The sequence below is a fragment of the Adiantum capillus-veneris genome, chromosome 11, assembly GCF_014529385.1.
Source record: "Adiantum capillus-veneris isolate H3 chromosome 11, ASM1452938v2, whole genome shotgun sequence".
NCBI classification, from domain to species: domain Eukaryota; kingdom Viridiplantae; phylum Streptophyta; class Polypodiopsida; order Polypodiales; family Pteridaceae; genus Adiantum; species Adiantum capillus-veneris.
In genome coordinates, this window is record NC_140941.1 from 119,294,344 (window position 1) to 119,316,964 (window position 22,621).

Genomic DNA, 22,621 nt, shown 5'->3' on the forward strand with positions numbered 1-22,621 from the left:
AAAAACTCTATGGCCCTAATTCCACATGGTGCTCTTGGTGTAAGCTAGAAACCATATCGCCCTAAGGCCACAGGGTGCTCTTTTGTTAGCTACAAACACTTTGGCCTTAAGGATACCTTCCATTGTAGTAATGTATCAGTTATCTACAGAGCAACCGCTCAATGTCAAATCAGTAGTTGCTGCCACTCAAAAATTTTAAATAAACAAAAAAAACTCTTGCTCAGAATCTCTCCACAGACGAAGAGAAAATACCACGTAAACAACCACACATCCAAGAAGTATGCTTTAATATAAGGAGTCCCCCTCATACATACTGAAAACAAAAGAATGTTGACTACGTTGTATAAGCTATGTGCAAGTATTGGGACTACGCATTGCCAAGACCGGCTGATGTTACAAAAAATTATGGAGTTCAAATGTGAAGTCGATATCAAAAAATATACAAACATAACTCCCAAGCAATTCAGCATCGTCTTAAAATTGACGAGAATGTCCTTTGATACTTTCTCCGATAGCTTGCTGATGTCTGTGTAAAAACCTTCAATGTAAAAAACTACTGGTAAATGTGAAAGAAATCAAGCATCCTCCTCCTTACAAGACGTCAGATCACTCAGTAACAAAGCCATGTAATCCTGCAATAGCACAGAGAATATCAGACATTCAACATTAAGTAAGACATCAAGAAACACCAGACCATCCAACATTTTATGCTTACATCAGCAAGATCTTCATCTTCGCAGAGAACCTGTGCTAATAGGGATGCATCCACCTCTTGATTGTTAACAGGTGTCATCAGCATGCTTGCCGTCTCTGCTAAGACTCTAAGGATCTCACCGGGTGAGCTGCCCTGCTCAAGCTTTTCAAGAGCCTTCTCCACATCAATCTGATCCAAACGACCAGGACAATTTCAGCATCCAGCATCTAGCATATCTTTGAATGTGATGCCCACCATTATCATTGTTTCTGGCCAGGCCAAAACAATAGATTTACAACTAGGAAAGAAAACAGAGGATCATAATATGAACTTGCCGTCCGGCTTCTGCACTGCTATGCTAAAAGTAAGGGCATCATACCTTCTGACGCTTTGCGACAGGTGCACTTTCTGGTGCCTCAGAAGAGGTTGGTTCTGGCTGCCCGAGTCCCAAATGGGCTGCTTCTCTTTGCAAAATTTGTTCCTGAAAAGAATATGAAGTACTGAGTGCCTCTTGTACCCTAACCCCCATTTTCTTTTAACTATGTAAAGAAAACTTTCTTTAGAAAATCAGCTCTAAGTAAGAACTTAAGAACAAAATACTCAGAAAAACTGTCTCAAAAAACCCATAGTACGCTAAAGTTAATACAGCAGCTACTGATCTACAGTGTACCTGTTGGGCGGAAGGGTCCCTAGCTTCTGCATTCCTCGAAGCCAAATTGGTTGGCATTCTTGAAGCCTGTTCTGGCCTCCCAGTAAAAGCTCCACCAAATGCTTGAGCAACAACAGGCATCATCTGTTGGAATATGGCAGAAAGGTTGGGCCCATTTGGTACATTTGAACCATTGGACCACATGTCTGGTAAATTTATTGATCCTTGTCTCACACCACTCTCCCCTCCATTTCTTGCAATGCTGCCTTCTGTAGCAGTGGTGCTACCCGCTCTATTTATCGCTTGACTAACTACAGGCATCATGTCTTGTAAAAGTCTTGAGAAGTCGATCCCACCTTGAGGATTTGCACCCTGAACACTTTCACCTTGTGCTGTCAAGTCTTCATGATCAAATGTTCCCTCTCCCACCTGTTCCACCACTTGCTGCACAACATTTCTCATAAAAGGATTTTGCATGACTTGACCCATAAGGTTGCCCAGTGCCCCTGCAGGGAGGCCCATACCTTGGTCCTGATCTCTCGCACTTATCGAAGCTGCAGTCCCGCCAGGATTGGCTGCAAACTGAGCCACCAAACTTCCAAGGTCAAAATTGCCTCCACTAACTCTTCGTGAAGGGGCATTATTGACCGGCTGAAAAGGTGGTGATGTTTGACTTGGAGCATTCCTATTGGAATCTGGAAATAATGAAGGGCCTTGTGCAATGCGCTCAGCTTCAGCCCTGGATACAGGGCCCCCTTGCTCATGGGCGGGAGTAGCATGGTTCTGCACACCCTGCTCCGACAAGCCTGCAACCTGTGAAATTTGCTGCTGTCGAGCTGGTCGTTTGGGAGTCTGCAAGGAAAATTTTTTTTTATAAAATAGATAAATCAATGTACCTTGATAATGGCTATCAGCACACCAACATTAACTTACACGAGATGGCAGAGGTCGCAAGCCTCCCAGGCCAAGGCCAGCAGGTATGCTTGTTTTATTCGTATCCTTGGGTTTTTTTTCCATATCTGCATTTTCATGACTTGAACCGGCTCTTGTATTCTCCGTGTTGTTTTCATCACTGCCTAAACGACTGTTATTCATGTCTACCTCTGCTTGGCCCTGCATCTCTCTCACAACCTCTGCAATTGCCCTTCTTGGTTCCTCACGAACATCGCTCGACACCTATCGATGTCATTATGGGCAGAGCATATCAAAACATTTGTCCACAAAACCAGAAAACTAATAAGAGTATGTTAACCTGCTGAGAATCTGCAGGCTGATTGTCATTTACATCCCTTGTTATGTTGGAAGTCCCGTCTGTCAAGTTTGTCTGGGATGCTGTAGATTAAACATTAGGTTTTGAAATTTTGACTGAAAAGAGGCAAAGAAAAATCCTCACATACTTTGAAAAAGGAACCAATCACTGACCTGTTGTATCATTTGGTGGTGGCTGTTGCTGCGGAGTTGATAAAGAGGCTGCTTGAGTTGTATTTAGCAGGGTACGAAGGGCTTCCTCGTTTGTCACCAACCTTGACCCACCTTGCCCATCAGGAACCCAAGCTTGCACCTGCAATTGTGCACGTATTGTTGGTGCAGCTGGATTAGGAGCTTGCTGTGCTACACTAAAAGGTGGTGGCACTATAGATGAGCCTGGAGGAGTTCCTGTTGGCAAGTTACTTCCTTGCTGTGAATTTAGCTGTTGAAACCTCGCAAGAAGAGGATGGAGGATGTTGGGATGAACTCCAGTGTTATCAAGCATAGGCCTGCCGTGTAGATTTGCTGGCACAGCTGCAACTACAGTTCTCATTGGCACAACCCTTATCCCAGGCTGCTCATTCAAGGCAGATGGACCGCTGACGTGCACTGGCACTGCTATGGCATGTACTGAAGGGGTGATATTGCTAGGTCCAGTGGTGGTGGCTGCTCCAGTGCCTGAACCAACTGGAGGCGTGGCACCAGGCACCTGAGTTGCAACATTGCCTGGTGCAAGACCCTGAACTGGTGCTGGAAATCCAGGGATTGCACCTGCATCATTTGCATGAATGTGAATGCTCACATTGCGAGGAATCTCAGAGAGTCCCATCATTCCAGTATTATGATGTGGCCCAGCATGGGGGGCACCAAATCCAGCACCTGGCTGGAATGGAAGTGGCTGAAAAGGTGGATTAGCATGAATCAATTTTTGTACAAAGGAAAAGAAGCCTTCAAATTCAAAGTGTATAAAAACAAGGTAAGATTGTTCTAATACCTGCACCATCATAGGATTAGGTCCTGCTGGAGAGATGAACACTGCTGGACCAGCATTAACAGCCGACTCCACCTGCAAGCAAGATTATTTTTCCAATGTTCCACAGTTAAAAACTACTGGTAATTCGCCATCCATAAGCTTCGCATTTTACAATATACACAGGGACCAATACATACAGGGGACATTCCCACTCTTAATGTTAATGTTGCTCGACCGAGCTCTAGGAGTAAAGCTCCCAAGTGTTGCAGGAGGACCCCATCTCGCAATGCTGCAGATTGAAGCTCCCCACGACCACCAGCATCAACTAAACTTGGTTCATTCTCTAATTGAGAAGACAACCTCTGTCAAAACATAGTTAATAACAGAAAGTTAAGGGCATCTCTAAGTTTGATGAAAAAATCAAAAATTTACACCAGCTAACAAAAGAATAAATTAGTGAAGAGTGTAAGGGATCTAAAAATGTTAAAGTTTATAGCATCTCAAGTGAATAGCCCAATGTGATCCCAGTATTTATTTTGGCTTTAGGTCTTTATTTTACTTATTTATCGAATCTTGGGTAGGGCAATTTGCTAACACACACACCCCCCCCCCAGCCCCCATTGTAAGATTTACTAATTCATTGCCAAGGTTGGTTGGTTCAGAAGTCTCTCCCTTAAAACGCTCCCAGCGGCAGTGCTTGGCGGCAACATCCAAGGTGTACTCTCCCCCTGCTCCTCGCTGCATTTTGAAACGCTGTTTCCAGCAATCCTTGACAGCGACGACCCCCTCGACATCAACACCAACGACACACACACACACACACACACACACACCCTCTTGATGACCTAGCGTTTTAAAACGCTATGAGCAGAGAGTGGTGGGCGGTTTAGAGCAGTGATTGGTGGGCATCGACATAATCTTGGTGGATCAGAAGGAAGGAATTTTGGAGCCAATTTTTTAAAGACTCTGCTAAATTTTGTGGTACGGCTTAAGAATCGTACGGCCCTTTTGAAGTGCGATAAGGAAGATGAGTTTTCTCCAAAGCTTGTACTTGCAACACGGTCCCCCCCTTGCACGAGCGCGAGTAACAAACTGAACGTTTGTCACAGGCTTGGACACCCCAAGCGAGAAATTAATAGTGACACACGAACAGAAACTGCAAAATCACTGAACTTAACTAGAGAGAGAGAGAGAGAGAGAGAGAGAGAGAGAGAGAGAGTGAAGGAGACTCGACACAGCACGGCGGAGTTCCAAGCATAGCGCACTGGCCCCAAAGACTGGACCCCTTCCCCTCTTCCGGTGTTTCTTTATTATTATGCTCACAAAGTCCGACTCCCAAGGGTCCAACGCTCTTCGAGACGCTTGAGTCCAGATGCTCTCTGAGAAGTGACCCTCTGGGCACTTATAAACTTACAAGGGATGCCGAAAATCAGAGCCCCAAAAGCACTGCACCCAAAAGCCCTTGCAAAACTGCCAAAAAGCAGCCAGCATAAAATTATTGAAACCTGCACAGCCTACTACATCAGCATTGTCAATGTAAATTACGGAATTTCGTACAACCAGCCACGTCAGCATGTCAATGCAATTTACAAAAATTTGCTTTCGTTTTCGAGCTCTAACATCTTAGGGTTTTAGGCCCCTCGGCCAATGCTTTAAGTTGGCAGGCTAGGTGTTTAAAATTCTAACACCTTTGGCTACACTTTCTAATTTCTGTTCCTCGGGTTTCAGTTTCTCTTGTCCACAAATTCATTTCTCTTCCAATTGGGCATGCCACATCATCACTTTGTGACATTCCCCCGTCTTCAAAGAATTGTAATCGCCCTCAATTACACTTGCAAACCAGCCAAAAAATAGAAATTTTCTTCAGTAGACATTGACTCTATGTACCCATGCACGAGACTCCAACAATCTAATACTTCTACAAAGACATTAGTTATTGATCAATCGACATTTCTGTCAAGGGTCTCATATACAAATCATGATCATTGTAACCATTTAGCAAGCACATCCAGACCGCGCTCATCTTTTCACGGATGTCCTCTATGTGCCCATGTACGAGACTCCAACAATCTCGTACTTCTACAAGGACATTAGTTACTTATCAATCGACATTTTTGTCGAGGGTCTCAGATACAAATCATGATCATTGTAACCATTTAGCAATCACAAGGATGTCTTGATCTACTAAATCTTGTTACTATCAGATTTTCTTTTCGCATTTCAATCAAGCAAACCATGCCCATGACCATCCTCACAAGACAATACATCCACATAGCATGCAGTTCACAAAATCACACACTTAGTTCACACTAGACACCGTGTTTCAATCATTCAATCTAGCCATCTCATTCCATCCAGAACTCCTGATGCACCTAGATCATTGTGCGATCATCTCATCCATTCAATATCCAATCACCTCATCCCAATAGACATCTTGATGAACTAGAATCTCATTGTGGGAGTTAACAACTGTCAACAGTACCATGCTTGTCTCTCAAGAAAGAAACGAAATCCTTCATTTCTTCTTCAAAAGGTCAAACATCTTCTTGCCTAGTCTATCAATTTCACCACGTCAAAACTCCCTAGTGGAAGCAAGGGCACTACTAGCTTGAAGAAGCTCTTCTTGCCTGAGTGATTCCCTTAGCTCAAGGAGCTTTGTGGGAGGAGGATCAAAATTGGAGAGGGATGCCTCTAGTTGGAGGATCTCCCCACTTATCATCATCCTTCTCTTAGCTCTTAATTCCCTAGCTAGTCTCTTATAATGGGTGAAGGTTTTCTGTATTTGATTCACAACACTTTCCCAAGCTTTAGCAGGAGAGACATACTGAACAAATCAATCTTTTAGAATATTTTGTACTTATTTCTTATGAATTTTAATTCAAAGAGGGACTGATCCAAATGAGGCCATCCAACCTTGTTGTCATTTTCAGACCTCAGTAGACGCAACAAGGCTGGTTTATGATCTGAGAGTAGGACAGAAGTGTCTACCTTACATTCTTGTAGCTCTATAGCAGTCTCCTTGTTGCTTATTGCTCCAAGTAAAACCAGTATCCTTTAAGACATCAAGAAGTGCACACTTTGGAGATTATTCCATTGGTTGCTTTTTGAACCTAACACAACCTGACCTTTTAAGAGATACCTATCATTAAGACTTTCAAACATAGTTGAGTCTCCAAACATCATCAACTCATGAGGAAACTGTGCTATTTTTGTCCAGCATTGAGTTCCTACAAAAATGGAATTAGGAGCATACAAACTTACCAAAGTGTAGTTCAGAGAATCCCCAAAAGATACAACAATCCAGTACCCTTTATCAGACTTCTCTACATGAGTGGCTAGGTTGATAGCAAAGCTCAATCAAGTTAGTCCAAGACCCGAAGGTCACTAGAGTGTCCTAGCATCATGCTGATAACATTCAAATGTAGAAATCACATAGAGAGAACTGATCACAGCACATAGAATTCCCGCTTTGACCAAGCGATTGGCATGGACCACCGTCCTAGGGAGAGTGGTCTGAGGCACACCAAACCAACGCATTGGCCCGATGCGTCTATCCCCTCGGCACAAAAACCCTAACTCTAAAACCCGTCACACTCCAGTTCTCTCCGAGACTCTACGTCCAGCCTGCCCCGCGGGTGTACACGGAAGATGATCTTGATGATGTGATAGAACAACGAGTCAACCAAATATTGAGGACCACGAAGCATTCAAAGAGACGCAGTCGAGGAGCAGACTACCCTAGTTACTTGGGTCGTCAGTCTTCTTTTGCAAATGCATGAAAGCCAAAGAAGCGCGTACGTTTTGAGGGTGTTTCCACTTCATCCTCTCACAGTTCAGATAGCTCCTTTGACTCGAGTGATGAGGACCAAAAGAGCAGGAAACTAAGAAAGACGCAAAGACACAGTAAGAACAAGAAGAAGGCCAAAAAGAGTAGATCCCACCAAAGATCTCGGAAATTTTTTGACATTTCTGAGGAGCATTTATCCTCTTCTGAGAGTTTGGACTCTTACGACCAGATGTTTTATTCTAAGAGGAAGCACTTCTATCGAGCTAAAAAATACAATTTGACATAGCTGTTCAGAGCACTCCAAGATCAAGAGGGCAACATCCTATTTGAAAGGAAATGCACGGACATGGTGGCCGACTCTTCTATTACAAAAAGAAGAACCGACAAAGTGGCTAAAGTTCAAGCGACTTTTTATTTCCTCTTGGCTCACTCCGGAGTACAAACGTGATGTGATTACCGCTTGGAATCATCTTTGGATGACCAAGGGAGATACTTTGGATATCTATTGCGAGAGATTTTGGGATACTTTTCTACTACCTCTTCTTTTAATAAGATCACCTTTAAGAAGCAAATCGAGAGATTTTCTTGTGGACTTTCCAAAAAGATATGACATTCTTGCTTACTACAGAAGTTCGAGTCCATGTAACAACTAATGGGACATGCTAAGCAATGGTTTGCTATGCATTCAGGTAATCTGACTTATCCAACTAATCAACTTTTAACACCAAGGACCGGACAAAATTCGACAAATGATAACAGAAGAAAAGGGAAGTTTTAGAAAAAGAAAGATACGCGTCCCCGCCTGACAGAAGAACAGAGTACCTCAAATTACGGAAGTACTTTGACCCTAGGAAACAAGGACATATATCCGCACGATGCCCCAAAAAGGCACCCGGAGGAAAATCAGAAGATAGGCCAGAGAGTTCCACATTTACCAAAGAACGTGGAAAAAAAGGAAACACAAAAGTAGGAATGGGACCAGTTTGTTTGGGGACCAATCAAGATAGGATGGATGCAAGCACTGAACTTTATTGTGCATGGGAAAAGTACGAGATCAACAAGCCCTCATCTTCTTTGACCCAGGAGCAAAAGCAAACATTATTTCACCCGAATTGGCGGCTCGACTTGGAATAACACCAGAGCAAATGAGACCACAAGCAGAGACTGTTCTAGCGGCACACGGACGGGATGTTGCCAATATACATGTATAACAAACTTGGACACTCCAAGTCAGGATTCTACCGCGACACAGTAGAATTCACTTCAACTGCACAATTCACACTTGATTCGACATGGCCTGACGTAGTTCCATGCCTAGAGATATTGGCCCCATAGATTGGCGCCCCTTTCAGTTTTTCTTTTTGTATTAATCTATGTACAAAGTACAAGAGAGTGGGTAGGTGTTCACTCTCAGACTCTGCGTCCAGATGCTTTGAGAAGTGAGGCCCTGCCCACTTATTTATTGGTTACAAGGGATGCCCAAAAGCAGAGCCCCAAAACCTGTCAACCTTTAGAAGGTTCTTAAAAAAAGCAACTGGCCCAAAAGCTATTCAACGCAAATCCAGGAATTATGTACACTATCAACGTAAAAAGCAGAAATCCGTACGGCAGGCCACGTCAGCACTGTCAGCGCAAAACACGGTAGAAAAGCTGGCATTGCCACGTCAGCCTGTTTCCGCATTTTGTAGGCTTGTACATTGCTGTGAGTGTGTCCGTGCATGCCACGTCACCAATTTGTGACATACCCCCCTCTTGAAAGCATTGTAATCGCCCTAGATTATGCCTGCAAAACAAACATAGGCCATAAATTGTCTTACCAGACACTGACTGTTAGTACCGACACACTAGGAACAACACATCTAGCACATTTACCAATCGACAATCACATCACAGGACATCATTTGACATCATAGAACATCACATGACAAATTTAAGGAGTATCTGCTAGGTCCTCCTCTATCCACTTCGCATCCAATGCGGGATAGCTCTTAAATTTAACCGAGAACCACCTTATCACTTTACCTTTTATCTTTCTATCTTTCTGTGCCAGTATCTGTTCTGGAACGAGTATCTCCTAGCTTTCCTCCACTTCAGGTTGCTCATCTGGCTCCCCATCATCGAGCACATCGCCTTTAAAAGGCTTCAAGAGACTCACATGAAAAGCATTGTGAATTCTCCAAGTATCGGGCAGCTTCAGTCTAAAGGAGACATCATTTATCTTTTCTTTTACCTGGAAAGGTCCATAGTATCTCATGCTAAGATTTGGAAAAAGCCGTTCCTTTCCCTTTTTCTTTCTCAGGCGAGCCTTCTCGAAACGTAAGAGCACCCAATCGTTCTCCTTTAATTTCAAATCGCGACGGTGTGGATCTACTGCCTTCTTGTGTCTTTCCTGAGATTTCTGCAAAGCCTCCCGGACCTTGGCAAAAGCAGTGTCCAAGTCCCTCACGTAATGGTCGCCTTGAAAATCTTATCTTTCGTGCTTAGGAAGGGTGGAACCTTCGGAGCACCTTCAATAATCTCAAATGGCACCTTCCCCGTCGAAGAGTGAATCGTGTTATTGTAGGCTAATTCCACCAAAGGTAAAAACCTTCCCCATTGATTCTTCTAATCTGAAATGTAAGACTTCAATAAATCCAATACGACTGAATTTGAAATCTCAGATTGCCAATCTGTCTATGGGTGGAGAGATGACGAGAACTGCAACCGTGTGCCAATGTTCTCCCAAATAGCCTTACAAAACAAGCTCGTGAATCAGGGATCTCTGTCAAAGACAATTGTCTCAAGCATGCCATGTAATCTGAATTTCTGGGCAATGAACAATCTCGCTAAGTGATCCGGCTTGACTATTTTCTTCATTGGAATGAAATGAGCTTGCTTGGTAAATCTGTCAATAACAGTCAAGATACCATCGTGCCAACTGTCTTCGAGAGATCAAAAATGAAACCAATAGCAATACTTTCCCAGGGGCGGGTGGGAATGGGTAAAGGCTGTAACAATCCCTGTGCTTTATGCCTATCAAACTTGATCTTCTGGCATACCAAGCAACTGCGTACAAAATCGTCCGCGTCCTTCTTGAGTCTCGGCCAAAACAAGTATTGCTCCACACCTTTCAGGGTGGTATCAATGCCGCGGTGACAAGTAAATGGTCGACAGTGCCATTTAGTTAGAACCTTTTCCCTCAACGTCTGTGTAACGCACATCGTTTTCTTCGTCAAGTAGCCATCCGAATAGAATATCCCGCCACTACCTCCCCATTCTGTGATCGACCGAATACATCTGCAAAATCTGGATCTGCGGCATACTGATCGACCATATCGTGGAAGCTTCTATGATGTATCGCCGAAATAGCGAAGACCAAAGGCTTGCGAGACAAAGCATCTGCCACCAAGTTCTTCTGTCCCTGCACATGGACAATCTGGAAGTGAAACTGTGACAAGATGTTAGCCCACCATATCTGCGTTTCCGATAGCTGCTTCTGTGACAAGAAGTAGCGTAAACTCTGATGATCAGTGAAGGCCGTGAAATCGGCTCCGAGTAGGTAATGTCGCCATTGAGGAAGAGCATGGATAACCGCAAAAAGCTCTTTCTCATATATCTATGTTGTCAATTCTGACCTTGAAAACAATCGGCTCTTATAGGCAATGACATGGCCTTCTTGCATTGAGACCGCACCAAAACTACAACCACAAGCATCACAATATACTTCGAATGACTTCTGCAAATTTGGCAAAGTCAAAACTGGTCCCGTAGTCAATTTCTCTTTCGAAGTCTGAAAGGCAGTCACCTCTATGAGTCCCACGAGAAAGAGACTCCTTTCTGTGTCAAGATATGCAAAGGAAAGGTAACCTCTGCAATCTTTCTAATGAACTGCCGGTAGTAAGAACATAAGCCCAAGAAGCTTCTAACTTCATGGGCATTCTTCAAATCGGGCCAATCACGTATATTCTCAATCTTGGCCGGGTCCATCTGCACTCCTGCTCTACTGAGACGATGTGTCCTAAAAAGTGTATCTCTGATAAGAAAAATTCACTTTTCTTTGCATTGATCACCAACTTGTGATCTCTCAATGCCTGAAAGACCTGTAGCAGATGTTTTCTTTCTACTTCATCCTTGGAGAAGACAATAATGTCATCAAAGAAAGTGCCAACAAAAGATCTGTACTCTCTGAAAATCCTATCCATCATTCGGTTAAAGGTCACTCGAGCATTGGTAAGGCCAAAAGGCATCACCAAAAATTCAAATAAACCGAAGGTCATCCGTAAAGCTGTCTTGTAGACATCTCTCGGCGCGATTCGAATCTGATGATATGAGCTCTTCAAATCGATCCTGCTGAAACAAGAGGATCCCTGTAGTCAGTCAAGAATATCATCAATCCTCGTTCTTGATGGTGATTTTGTTGAGAGCTCTATAATCAGTGCACATTCTGCAAGATCCGTCTTTCTTCAAAACCAACAACATCGGAGATCTGTAAGGTGAAGTACTCGGCTGGATAAGACCCTTTTCCAAGAGGTCTTTCACTTGGTACATAATCTCTTCATTCTGGGCTCGATTCACACGATAAGATGGCCGGTTCGTTGGTGTGCTTCCAAGTATCAGATCAATGGTATGATCCTATAGACGAGCTGGTGGCAACTCGCCTGGCAGGCTCTCAGAAAAGCAATCAGCATGAATGTGAAGAAAATCCTTGCGTTCTTTATCAAGTTCAAACATATTTGTCCTTTGTTCATCATTCAACTCTTTCAAAAAGATCTAGTAAACAAACAAACTAGATTTCATTAATTTCGAAACGGCCAAAGCCGATACAAGAGACAGACTCGCCCTTCATTTCACATCAAGTACAATGTTTCGGCCCTTTTCAGTAGTAAATGTCGCTTTCTTCGCCCGATAATCGACCATGGCGTTGTTCTTATGATACCAAGGGACTCCCAGTAGGACATCACAACCTTCCAAGGTCATTATATAGAAGTCCTCTTGCCCCAAATACCCCTGACAATGCAACAGAAGTTTGCCAATGACAAGTGTAATGGCCACGTCCCTGTTGGGTGCCACTAGAACTACCTCTGCTTGTGGTCCCATCCGATCAGGTGTAATCTCGAGCCACGCAACCAATTCAGGTGAAATGAAGTTGGCCTTGGCTCCTCCATCAAAGAGAATCAAGGCTTCTTGATCTTTCACTTTGCCCCAAGCTCGACAAAGTTCTGTACTTTCATCAATCGTACTTGGGTCAATACCCATGCAATCTGGAACCCGTCCTGCTTTCATCTTGCCTTTTCGTCCAAGTTCCTCAGCTGCTTTCGAACTCACTGGCCTGTCTTCATTCTATTCTGGCTGTGCATTTTTAGGGTACTTCGTGGAGACATGCCCATGTTCCCCGCATCCAAAACACTTCCCCTCTTTGATGTAGTTGGCCCTCTCTCGAAGAGTGAGCCAAGGTCGTGAATCCTTATCTTTCTTCTCTTGGAGGCTCTTTTTCTTTCTACTTTCATTATTAGAAGTCTGTTCGGTTTTTTGAGTCAAGATCTCATCTGTGGGGTAAGTCAGATTGCCTAAATGTATGGCAAAACCCCATTTCGCATGACCCATTAATTCTCGAATAGAATCTGACTTTTGTTCTAAACAGTGATCTCGAATCTTTGTAGGAAGTCCGCAGCAAAACCGCTCAATTTGTTCTTTCAACGAGATCTTCTTAAATGAAGAAGCTGGTAGAAAAGAGCTCCAAAATCTCTCGCAATACGCGTCCAAAGAAATCTCTTGGTCATCCGAAGATGATTCCAAGCAGTTCGTATATCTCGTTCATACTCCCGAGTCAGCCAAGAAGAAATAAAAAGCCTTTTGAATTTCAACCATTCAACTGGAGCTTCCTTATTCAATAGAAGGGTGGACCACCATGTTCAAGCATTTCCCTTAGAGAAAGAGGTAGCCCTCCGAGAGTGCTCTGAGTAATGCCCTCCAGACAAATCTATGTCAAACTGTTGTACGAAGGCCAAAGCCCTCGAAGCATCTCGGAATCCAGAAAAAGTGTCAAACCTAATTGACTGTCCACCTTCTTTAAATTCTCTACCTTTCTTGCTTTTATCTTCAGGAAGTCATATTGGTTGGCTTTATAGAAATACTTCTTCTTTGCGTAAAATCTGTGATCGTCGGAGTCCGGACTATCTGAGGACAAGTCCTCTGTAGAACTATCAAAAATTGGGTGAAACATAGACTTCTTTGCCTTTTTCTTGCCCTTTCCGAAGCTTTGCTTTTTGCTTCGCTTTTCCCCTTTTCTGTCTTCTTCACTCGAGTCAGAAGAGCTAGAAGAACTGTCAGAAGAAGAAGAAGAAGAAGAAGAAGAACTCGGTAGTCCTTCAAATCGTACACGCTTCTTCTGCTTTCTTGCCGAGGCAAAAGTAGATGGACGACCCAAATAACCTGAGAAGTCGGTTCCTTTCTTCTGCTTTTTGTCGTACTTTTGGGCTTTGTTGTTCGCATCAAAAAGCTGACTATTCCGTGCATCAACCACCTCTTCCAATTCTTGTTTTGTAAACATCCTCGGGGCAGGAGGTTTCTTGAGTGCGGGTTTGATGGGTGACTCTGTGGTCTTTTGCCACTGCGTGTACACTTCTTCGAGGGATGTTTTGAGAAAAAAAATTTGCAAATTTCGGATCCTTCGTGTCACGGGGACGTGGCAGCTGTTAACTATGTCACGAGGACGTGGCAACTGCTAACTTTAGTTGTTGGTTTCTTTCCAATGGGTTTTGTTCTATTTTTGAGACCCTCTTTTTGAGGTAGCAAACGGTCGGACATTGTATGGCCAATGTGAACGGTAGTTTCACCCGCAGACGGGAAGTGGCCGGCACTAGAATCCGTATAGTAAGAGGATGTGTCTAGGCTCAGAGCAAGATCATATAGGTCCCCCCAATCACACTTAGCAAGTTGGTGGATACTAGGAAGTGAACTCAGTAAAGGCACAGTCAAGGGACTACCAACAGAAAGTATCCGACAGTTGGGCCACATTACACTTTTGGATGCGGTCCCAATGAGGATAGATGGTCAGATGACCAATGGGAGCCCAACGGAATCATTTCCTAAAATTTAGGGAACTGCTATTTTGGGCCGTGAAATGTGTTCGCGTCATTGCCTCCGGTATGACTAAGGAAACATTTTACAACTCTGCCGTGAAGTCAACTGAGCAACCAGTCGGGAGATTTTTAAGCGGCAAACCCGAACCGGGAAAATACTTGTAAATGCGCCAAGTGGCACATTTCTTTGCACTTGCCTAATGCAAAGAAGAGGTAGCGCAGAATTTATAGCTGGGAGGCTCATTTTGAGTTTTCCTGCCACTAGTTAAGAGCTATGGAGTGCTTCCTTTTCCTCTATGTACAGTGTGGTGCCAGAAGTGATGCCCTGCACGCTACACACTGCTCTCTCTCTCTCTCCCTTGCGTGCAATTATGTGATGCCCCACAAGAGGGCTTTTCATTTGACTAATGTACAGTTGTGTGGGTTCATACGCGATTGCCGAGGCAAGAGCCTCTTGCACAGGTACTGGGTTAGCTAGTGGCTAATCCCCCGCAGGTACAGGTGAATTCGAAGAGGTTTCACATGAGAAATCTCGTCCAATTCAAAGCGCAAGTAGCCCTACAAGTGCGGGAGCTCGAGAACTTCCTACAGATGAGACCGGCACGCGAAACGGAGCCCAAAACAGGGAATTACAGCCTGCTGTGTATTTTTGCAGGTTTAGGGTTTCGACCCTAAACGGTCTCTAATACCCCCAAGAGATTCGGGGATGCGAGGGGACCGCTGTAGAGGTGATCTGGCGCATTTTCGGGGCAGAAAACAGAGAATTCAGCATGCTGCAGATTCTCACCAGGTTTTGCAAAGTGTCTGTATGCGTCGGGAAAGTCATCTATTGCGTGGGGATACTGACTGTGAAGCGTCCTAGTACATTTATGCTATCGACTCGGGCCAGAACAGATGTTTCTCAGCCTGGATTATGCGGGGCAGCTCGTAGGAGACCACAGGTTTTATTCCCTCTGTTAAAGAATAAAGAAATACCGAAAGGGGCGCCAATTTTGGGGCCTACAGGTTGTCGGCGTCTGCTCGGGGCATTCTAGCTTCCGGGCCGTGTGTGTATTCAAGTGTTAATTCCCGTCGCAAGTTCTTTTTGCAAAGTGCTCTGTGTGTGTGTCTAAAGTAAAGAATTTCGGGTGAAAGCCAAAGCCTACCGCCCCACGGGTTCCATTGCCGGGATATCAATCACTTCTTCCTCAAAGAGTGAGCCTCGGTTGTTTCGGGTAAAGACACAGAGTACAGGAACCCGGGATTACACTATGGCCGACAAAGGGAAGGGCATTATGGAAGAGGGTTCCTCTTCAAAGGACAGACAAGAAATCCCTATGGTTTTCGAGATTGGCGAGAGCTCACGGCCACGTCAGTTTGTACCTCTTGTCAATGTGAATGTCCCTCCAGTAGTACAAGGCTTTATAATTGGGCAACTTGAGGACTCAATTAGTTGCCGCGGTGAATGTCTTTTCGCAACTAGTGTTGAATCTAAGGATTATGGAGTTCTTGCAAGCGCCACCAGTGCAACAGCAAAATAGGCAACCTACACCGCGTACGGAGCTTGTTGAGGCTCAAGCTCAAGTACTTAATAAATGCGACTCAAAATGAAAGGGAACACTCGCATGTTGCGGAGTCGGGGGCTCCAAAACAGGTTCGTCCCGTGCTTAAATAGGTGGCTGTTCCACAAGTTATGCCAGTTCAGCCCGCCACCTTTCAGAGCCAACATGCTGTCTTGAATGGACAGGGAACTGGATACCAGGCTATGCACCCAGTTTTTCCACCACCCACGGTACATCCTAGGTATTTCAGGGGTGGATCAGTGTTCCAAAGTATGGATGGTTATGCGCCTGGAAGTCAACCGTACATGCCAGGAACAGTGTTTGGGGGTATGCAAAGGATAATGCCAAACCCCATGCATGGTAGTATCGGCATGCAGTAGGGTTTCAGTGCAACCAGGGCCAGTTTGGGGTGCCACAAGGCATTTTGGCATGGCTGGTTTTTCTGGACAGCAGCCAGATATCGCACCTCTGACGCAAAATGTGAATGGCCAAGATGTGCCAATCATTCCTACTACAGTGCCCATGTTGCAGACCATTCCTTATGACAACTTGGGGGCACTGGAGAAGCCAAAATCTTACAAAGAAGGTGGTGAAGCTGTGAAGTTTAGCACTTTCAGCGGCTTCGAGGATAAGACAAAGGCTCTCACTTTCCTCCAGCAATTTGATACAGCTTATGCAAGAGGGAATTTTACAAAGGCCTCGAAAGTCAAGAAACCTACCACTTTCTTAAAGGAAATGCGCTTACATGCTGGACGACATTGTTAATGCAAGGACAGGCATCCACCACTTGGGATTACTTCAAGCAAATGTTTGCGTCTGCTTGGCTGTCAAATAAATTTGAAGCCGACGTCATGACAGATTGGCACCAACTTACTTCAGCTTCGTGCAAGAGCTTGCTGGAGTACAATAGGAGGTTTTGTAAAGCGTTACTCTCAATGACCTCCTACAGATTTGTGCCATTGACTGGACAGATAGAGAAGTACTGTTGTGGGCTGCCTAAAGGGCTTCGCGATTACTGTACCAAGAACAGAGTGGCTACCCTCACTCAGCTTATGGAAGTTGCGAACACTGGTCTTGCCTTGTTGAAAGGAGAGGATAGTGGGTTTCCGAGCAACGACAAAGGAGGGCAGCAAAAGAAAAATTCAACGAAGAAGCCCTTTGTGAAAATGGCTCCTCATGCGTCACAGGGGTCGGAAAAGGCCACCAAAGACAAGGATTCAGCTAGGACTTCTAAAGCGCAGGCAAAGAAACAGAAAAAGAAGCCTTTTGTGCGCAAGTCGCTCGAAGAAAAGAAGGTCCTAATGGCTGAAAACAAATGCTTTATATGCGAGCAGCCTGGTCACTTTGCTACCAATTGTCCACAAAGGAAAAGACCAACTGACTCAGATGATAAAGAAGACTAGAAAGGCAAGAAGCCGAAACCCACGGCGGGTTTGGTGCCAGACATGACAAGCCCAGTACAGATGCTAGTGAGTTATGTAGGACATCGGGTAACGTTAGGGATCAGACGGCACTCATCTTCTTTGATCCACGTGCCAAAACCAACTTTATCTCACCAGAGTTAGCTATGAAGCTGGGCATCAGAGCTGAAGAGATGGGATACACAACAGAGGCAGGGTTGGCATGTCCTTACTACTCATAGTGTGTTACTCCCATTATTGGAAAGTTGTGTCTGCATATTCAGTCATATGTGGACACAGAAGAGTTCTACATCATGTCGCTGGAAGGATGTGAGGCCTTGTTGGGGATCCCGTGGATGTTCCGAGTGCATAGAGCCTTGATGCCTACAACAAAAAGATCATTGTACAGCATAGGGGCAAAACTCACAGCTTGGATGTAAAGCTAATAGGAGAGTCAGTCCCTACTGTATCTGCTTCTGCTATCACTTCTGTAATAAAGAATCATCTTTCTGTGTACTTGATTTTTGCACGTGATGTCTCAGATAGCGATCAGTCAAATTTATCTGTGTTAGATAAAGAAAGGTCAGCATTTTTGCAAAAGTTTAGTGACTGTTTTTCTGATTCATTACCGTCGCAAAATTGCCACCAGATAGACCTGAGGACCATTGGAAAGATTTGGTGCCAGGGTGTAGCCCACCAAATACACCTCCCTACAGCGTTAGTGAGGCGCAGTAGAAAGAGATTATGGGCCAGGTTGAGGAGTTATTAGAGAAGGGGCTGATTCAACCTAGTTCTTCACCCTTTTGCTCCCCAATGCTCCTAGTGCAGAAGAAGGATGGCTCATGGCGCATGTGTATTGATTACCGTGCGTTGAATAAGAATACCATCAAGAATAGGTTTCCTATTCCTAGAATTGATGATATTCTCGATCGTTTAGAGGGTGCTGCAATTTTCAGCAAGATAGACCTTAAGAGTGGGTACCATCAGATTCGTATAAGGCCAAAGGATGTGCACAAGACTGCGTTTAGAACGACATTTGGTCTTTATGAGTTTCTAGTGATGCTGTTTGGGCTAACAAATGCTCCTGCCACGCTCAACAGAATGATGGACCGGATTTTCTGCTCGCATCAACAGTTTATTGGAACATTCTTTGATGACATGATAGTGTATTCGAAGAATGAAGAGGAGCATAGGCGTCACTTGACCATTGTGTTTGAAGAGCTGCGCAGTCACAAGTTACTTGTCAACCTAAGAAAAGTGAATTCTTCCTGGAAGAGATCCACTTTCTTGGCCACATAGTCTCAAAGGATGGTGTTAGAATGGATCCCGCAAAGGTTGAAGCTATTAAGACATGGCCAGACTTGAAGACTGTGCACGATGTCAGAAGCTTCTTGGGATTGTGTTCCTACTATAGAAGGTTTATCAGAAATTTTACAAAGCTAGCATCGCCTCTTCACGCTCTGCAAAAGAAAGAGGTCACTTTCAGATGGACCCAAAAAGAGATTTCAGCTTTTACTCTCTTAAAGGGAAAGTTGACTTCAGATCCAATAATTGTTTTGCCAGATCTCAGGAAGTCATTTGTGGTCCAGTGTGAGGCGCGTGGCAGTAGCATCAGAGCAGTGCTAATGCAAGACGGACGGGTAGTAGCTTATGAAAGCCAAATTTTACAAGGGCTTGAGAGGACTATGCAAGTCTATGAGAAAGAGCTCTTGGCCGTGATTCATGCGCTTTCTAGTTGGAAGCACTACCTCTTAGGTGCTGATTTTGTTGTCCAAACAGACCATCAGGTCTTGCGATACTTCTTGACACAGTCAAAGTTATCCGAAAAGCATATGCGATGGGCAAACATTCTTTCTATGTGGAAGGCAAGAAGAATATTGTGGCTGATGCGTTATCAACGAAGTCACAAATTTCAGCTTTGCCAATTCCTTATCATCGTGAGCTAGATGACATGAACGAACAGTATACTCTTGATGAAGATTTTGCAAGGATTTTTGAACAGTTACAAGAGGGGCAACATCACGAGCACTACCTCCTCAGAGATGGTTTTATGATGATGCATGGCAGACTTTGTGTCACAAGGCGACTACGACATAAGGTCATGGAAGAGAGTCATGTCCCACCGTATGCAGGGCATCGTGGCATTGATGCGACAGTTAAAGGGTAGAGGCATTCTTCTATTGGCCTACCTTGAGGAGAGATGTGGATGCCTTTGTGCGAGCATGCATAATTTGCCAAAAGGTCAAGTTTGACAGGCAAAAGGCACCAGGGTTGTTACAACCACTGCCGATTCCGGATAAGCCATGGGAAAGCATTGCTATGGACTATATCTTTGATCTTCCAAGAACGCCAACAATGAATGATGGTATATGGACCATTATCTGCAGGTTCAGCAAGCAGGCCCATTTTATCCCTGTCAAGAAGAAAATAAAATCTGATGAGATGGCACGCTTCTTCATGTACAATGTGTTTAAGTACCATGGTATGCCACAATCGATTATCAGTGATCGTGATCCTCGCATGATGAGTTTGTTCTGGAAAGGATTGTTTGAGAACATGGGCACTACGCTTAAGTTCTCGTCTTCGTTTCATCCACAAACTGATGGACAGTCAGAAGAGGCTAATTCTACTATCTTAGATCTGTTGAAATACTATGTGTCAAATAATAAAGGCAAGTGGGAACAGTATTTGCCTATGCTTGAGTATGCGTACAATAATACGGTGCATTCATCTACTGGCAAAGCCCCTTTTGAGATTGTTGAAGGCGGCAAGAAGGTTCCTCCCATTTTGCATACAAAGGACAGGCAGATCGATATGTTGAGAACATGGATGAAGTGTACAAGAAACTTAAAATTGCCTTGGAGAAGACTCGGGCAAAACAGAAAAAGGCTGCTGATCGTCACCGTCGTGAATTGTTGTTATCACCTGGCGATTGGGTTCTGTTAAGGTTCGAAAAGGCAAGGTTAAAGAAAATGAAGGGCAAGTAACGGCTATTTCCTAAGCTCAGTATGCGTTACTATGGGCCTTTTCAAATGCTTGACAAGATCAGTGATGTGGCTTACAGTCTGAAATTGCCTGATGCGTGGAAGATTCATAATGCGTTTCACGTGGGTCTTCTAAAACCCTTCATGGGTGATGTGCCAGAAGATATGCCAGATGAGGATCAGCCAGAAGTTGAGGAACTTGATGAGATCCTAGTACCTGAGCAAGTTTTGGCACATAAGGACAGAAAAGTTAAAGGACAGGTTGCAAGACATTATTTGGTGAAGTTCAAGAACTATCAGCCTATGGATGCAAAGTGGATGGAAGAGCATGAACTGTCAGAGTCACCAAATGTATTGCAGCTTTACCTTGAAGCCTTTGGGTTACAACCTACCTATGCCCCAACCCAACGTGTGCAAAGGAGGGGTAATGATAGAGCTAGTACATCAAATGTATATATGAATTCAGTGTAATAGATGGGAATGACAAAAGTGTGAAGGTCTCATTAAGTCATTTGTATCTATGTGTTACGACCTTTCTTGCGGATACATGCGATGATAAAAGAGTGTTAATAGCACAAGATCATCAGTGGCGTGTATTTATAGCATGCAATCGAGGACATTTGCGATTTCAAGAGGGGGGTATGTCACGGGGATGTGGCAGCTGTTAACTATATCATGAGGACGGGGCAACTGGTAACTTTAGTTGTTGGTTTCTTTCCAATGGGTTTTGTTTTATTTTTGAGACCCTCTTTTTGAAGTAGCAAACGGTAGCACATTGTATCGCAGGTTCTTTTTGCAAAGTCTGTGTGTGTGTCTAAAGTAAAGAATTTCGGGTGAAAGCCAAAGCCTACCGCCCCACGGGCCGGTTTCACTTTGCAATGTTGGTCATCATCTTTGTCGCGTCGTCAACCAATTGTCGTCGTTCCATCTCTTCAATCTCTGCCTGAGTAGGCCAAGGTGGGCCGTACTCTTCGTGAGAATCTTCTTCGTGATCTCTTCTTGCATCCCCAGATGTAGAAGAAGTCCATTGTTCTTTGTTGGAATCCATAAGCGTCGCGAGAAGGATCGGATTTCCCAATAGAAGAGAAATCAGCCGCGCTTTGATACCACTGTAACAAACTTGGACACTCCAAGTCGAGATTCTACCGCGACACAGCAGAGATTCACTTCAAAACAGTTCACAATTCACACTTGATTCGACATGGCCCGGCGAGAGATATTGGCCCCGGTATTTCTTTTTGTATTAATGTGTTCAAAGTGCAAGAGAGTGGGTAGGTGCTCACTCTCAGACTCTACGTCAAGATGCTTTGAGAAGTGAGGCCCTGCGCACTTATTTATTGGTTACAAGGGATGCCCAAAAGCTGTCCACTTTTAAAAGCTTCTTAAATAAAGCAACTGGCCCAAAAGCTATTCAGCGCAAATCCAGGAATTCCGTACACTGTCAGCGTAAAAAGCGGAAATCCTTACAGCAGGCCAAGTAACACTGTCAGGGCAAAACGCGGCGGAAGATCCGGAAGTGCCACGTCATCCTGTCTCCGCGTTTTGCGGGCCTGTACGCTGCTGTGAGTGTGTCCGAGCATGCCACGTCACCAGTTTCTGACACATGTCATTGGCAAACTGCATTTGCATTGTCAGGGATATTTAGGGCACAAGAACTTTTACATCACGCCTTTGGAAGGGTGTGACGTCCTCCTAGGAATCCCTTGGTTCCACAAGAACAATACCGTGGTTGATTATAGGGCTAGGAAAGCTACTTTGAAGAATGAGAAGGGCGGAGAAATAGTACTTGATGTAAAGTTGAAGGGCGAGTCCGTCCCACTTGTATCAACCATTTCCAAATAAATAAAGTCCAGTCTTTTTGTTTACTCGATCTTCTTGAAGGAACTAAATAATGAACAAAGGTCAAATATGTCTAATTTAGCAAAGGAACGACAAGAATTTCTACACGCACAAGCTAACTGCTTCTCTGAAGGCCTACCAGGCAAGTTACCTCCTCCTCGTCCTGAGGATCACACAATTGATTTAATTCTCGGTAGTACACTTGAAACAAACTTGGACACCCCAAGTCGAGATTCTACTACGACACAGAGATTCGCTTTAAAACGGTTTACAAAAGACAATACGGCCCGGCGTAGTTCCATGCCAAGAGGTATTGGCCCCTGTCACTGCGCCCAGATGCCCAAAGAAGAGAGCCCCTGAGGCTTATTTATTCTTACGAGGGATGCCCAAAAGCAGAGCCCCAAAACCACTTAGAAATAAAAGCAATTGATCTCCAAAAGCTTCT

The 22,621-nt window shown here is 44.3% G+C and overlaps 1 protein-coding gene across 4 annotated transcripts in view; it reads right to left on the minus strand.

Moving 5' to 3' along the window:
• Positions 1-270: 270 nt before the first annotated feature.
• LOC147447913 (uncharacterized) overlaps positions 271-22,621 on the minus strand; it is a 104,208-nt gene continuing 81,857 nt past the window's right edge. For 3 of the 4 annotated variants that reach the window (XM_086523816.1, XM_086523813.1, XM_086523814.1), the window contains exons 10-18: positions 3,762-3,926; positions 3,586-3,657; positions 2,766-3,489; positions 2,596-2,675; positions 2,277-2,519; positions 1,365-2,195; positions 1,074-1,175; positions 716-883; positions 271-632 (exon numbers count right to left, since the gene is read on the minus strand). In XM_086523816.1, the coding sequence (XP_086379942.1) occupies positions 576-632; positions 716-883; positions 1,074-1,175; positions 1,365-2,195; positions 2,277-2,519; positions 2,596-2,675; positions 2,766-3,489; positions 3,586-3,657; positions 3,762-3,926 (2,442 nt within the window). In that variant the 3' untranslated portion in view covers positions 271-575. Of the gene's footprint in view, positions 633-715; positions 964-1,073; positions 1,176-1,364; positions 2,196-2,276; positions 2,520-2,595; positions 2,676-2,765; positions 3,490-3,585; positions 3,658-3,761; positions 3,927-22,621 lie in introns of those variants that run through there. The other variant, XM_086523817.1, reaches the window with a different exon arrangement.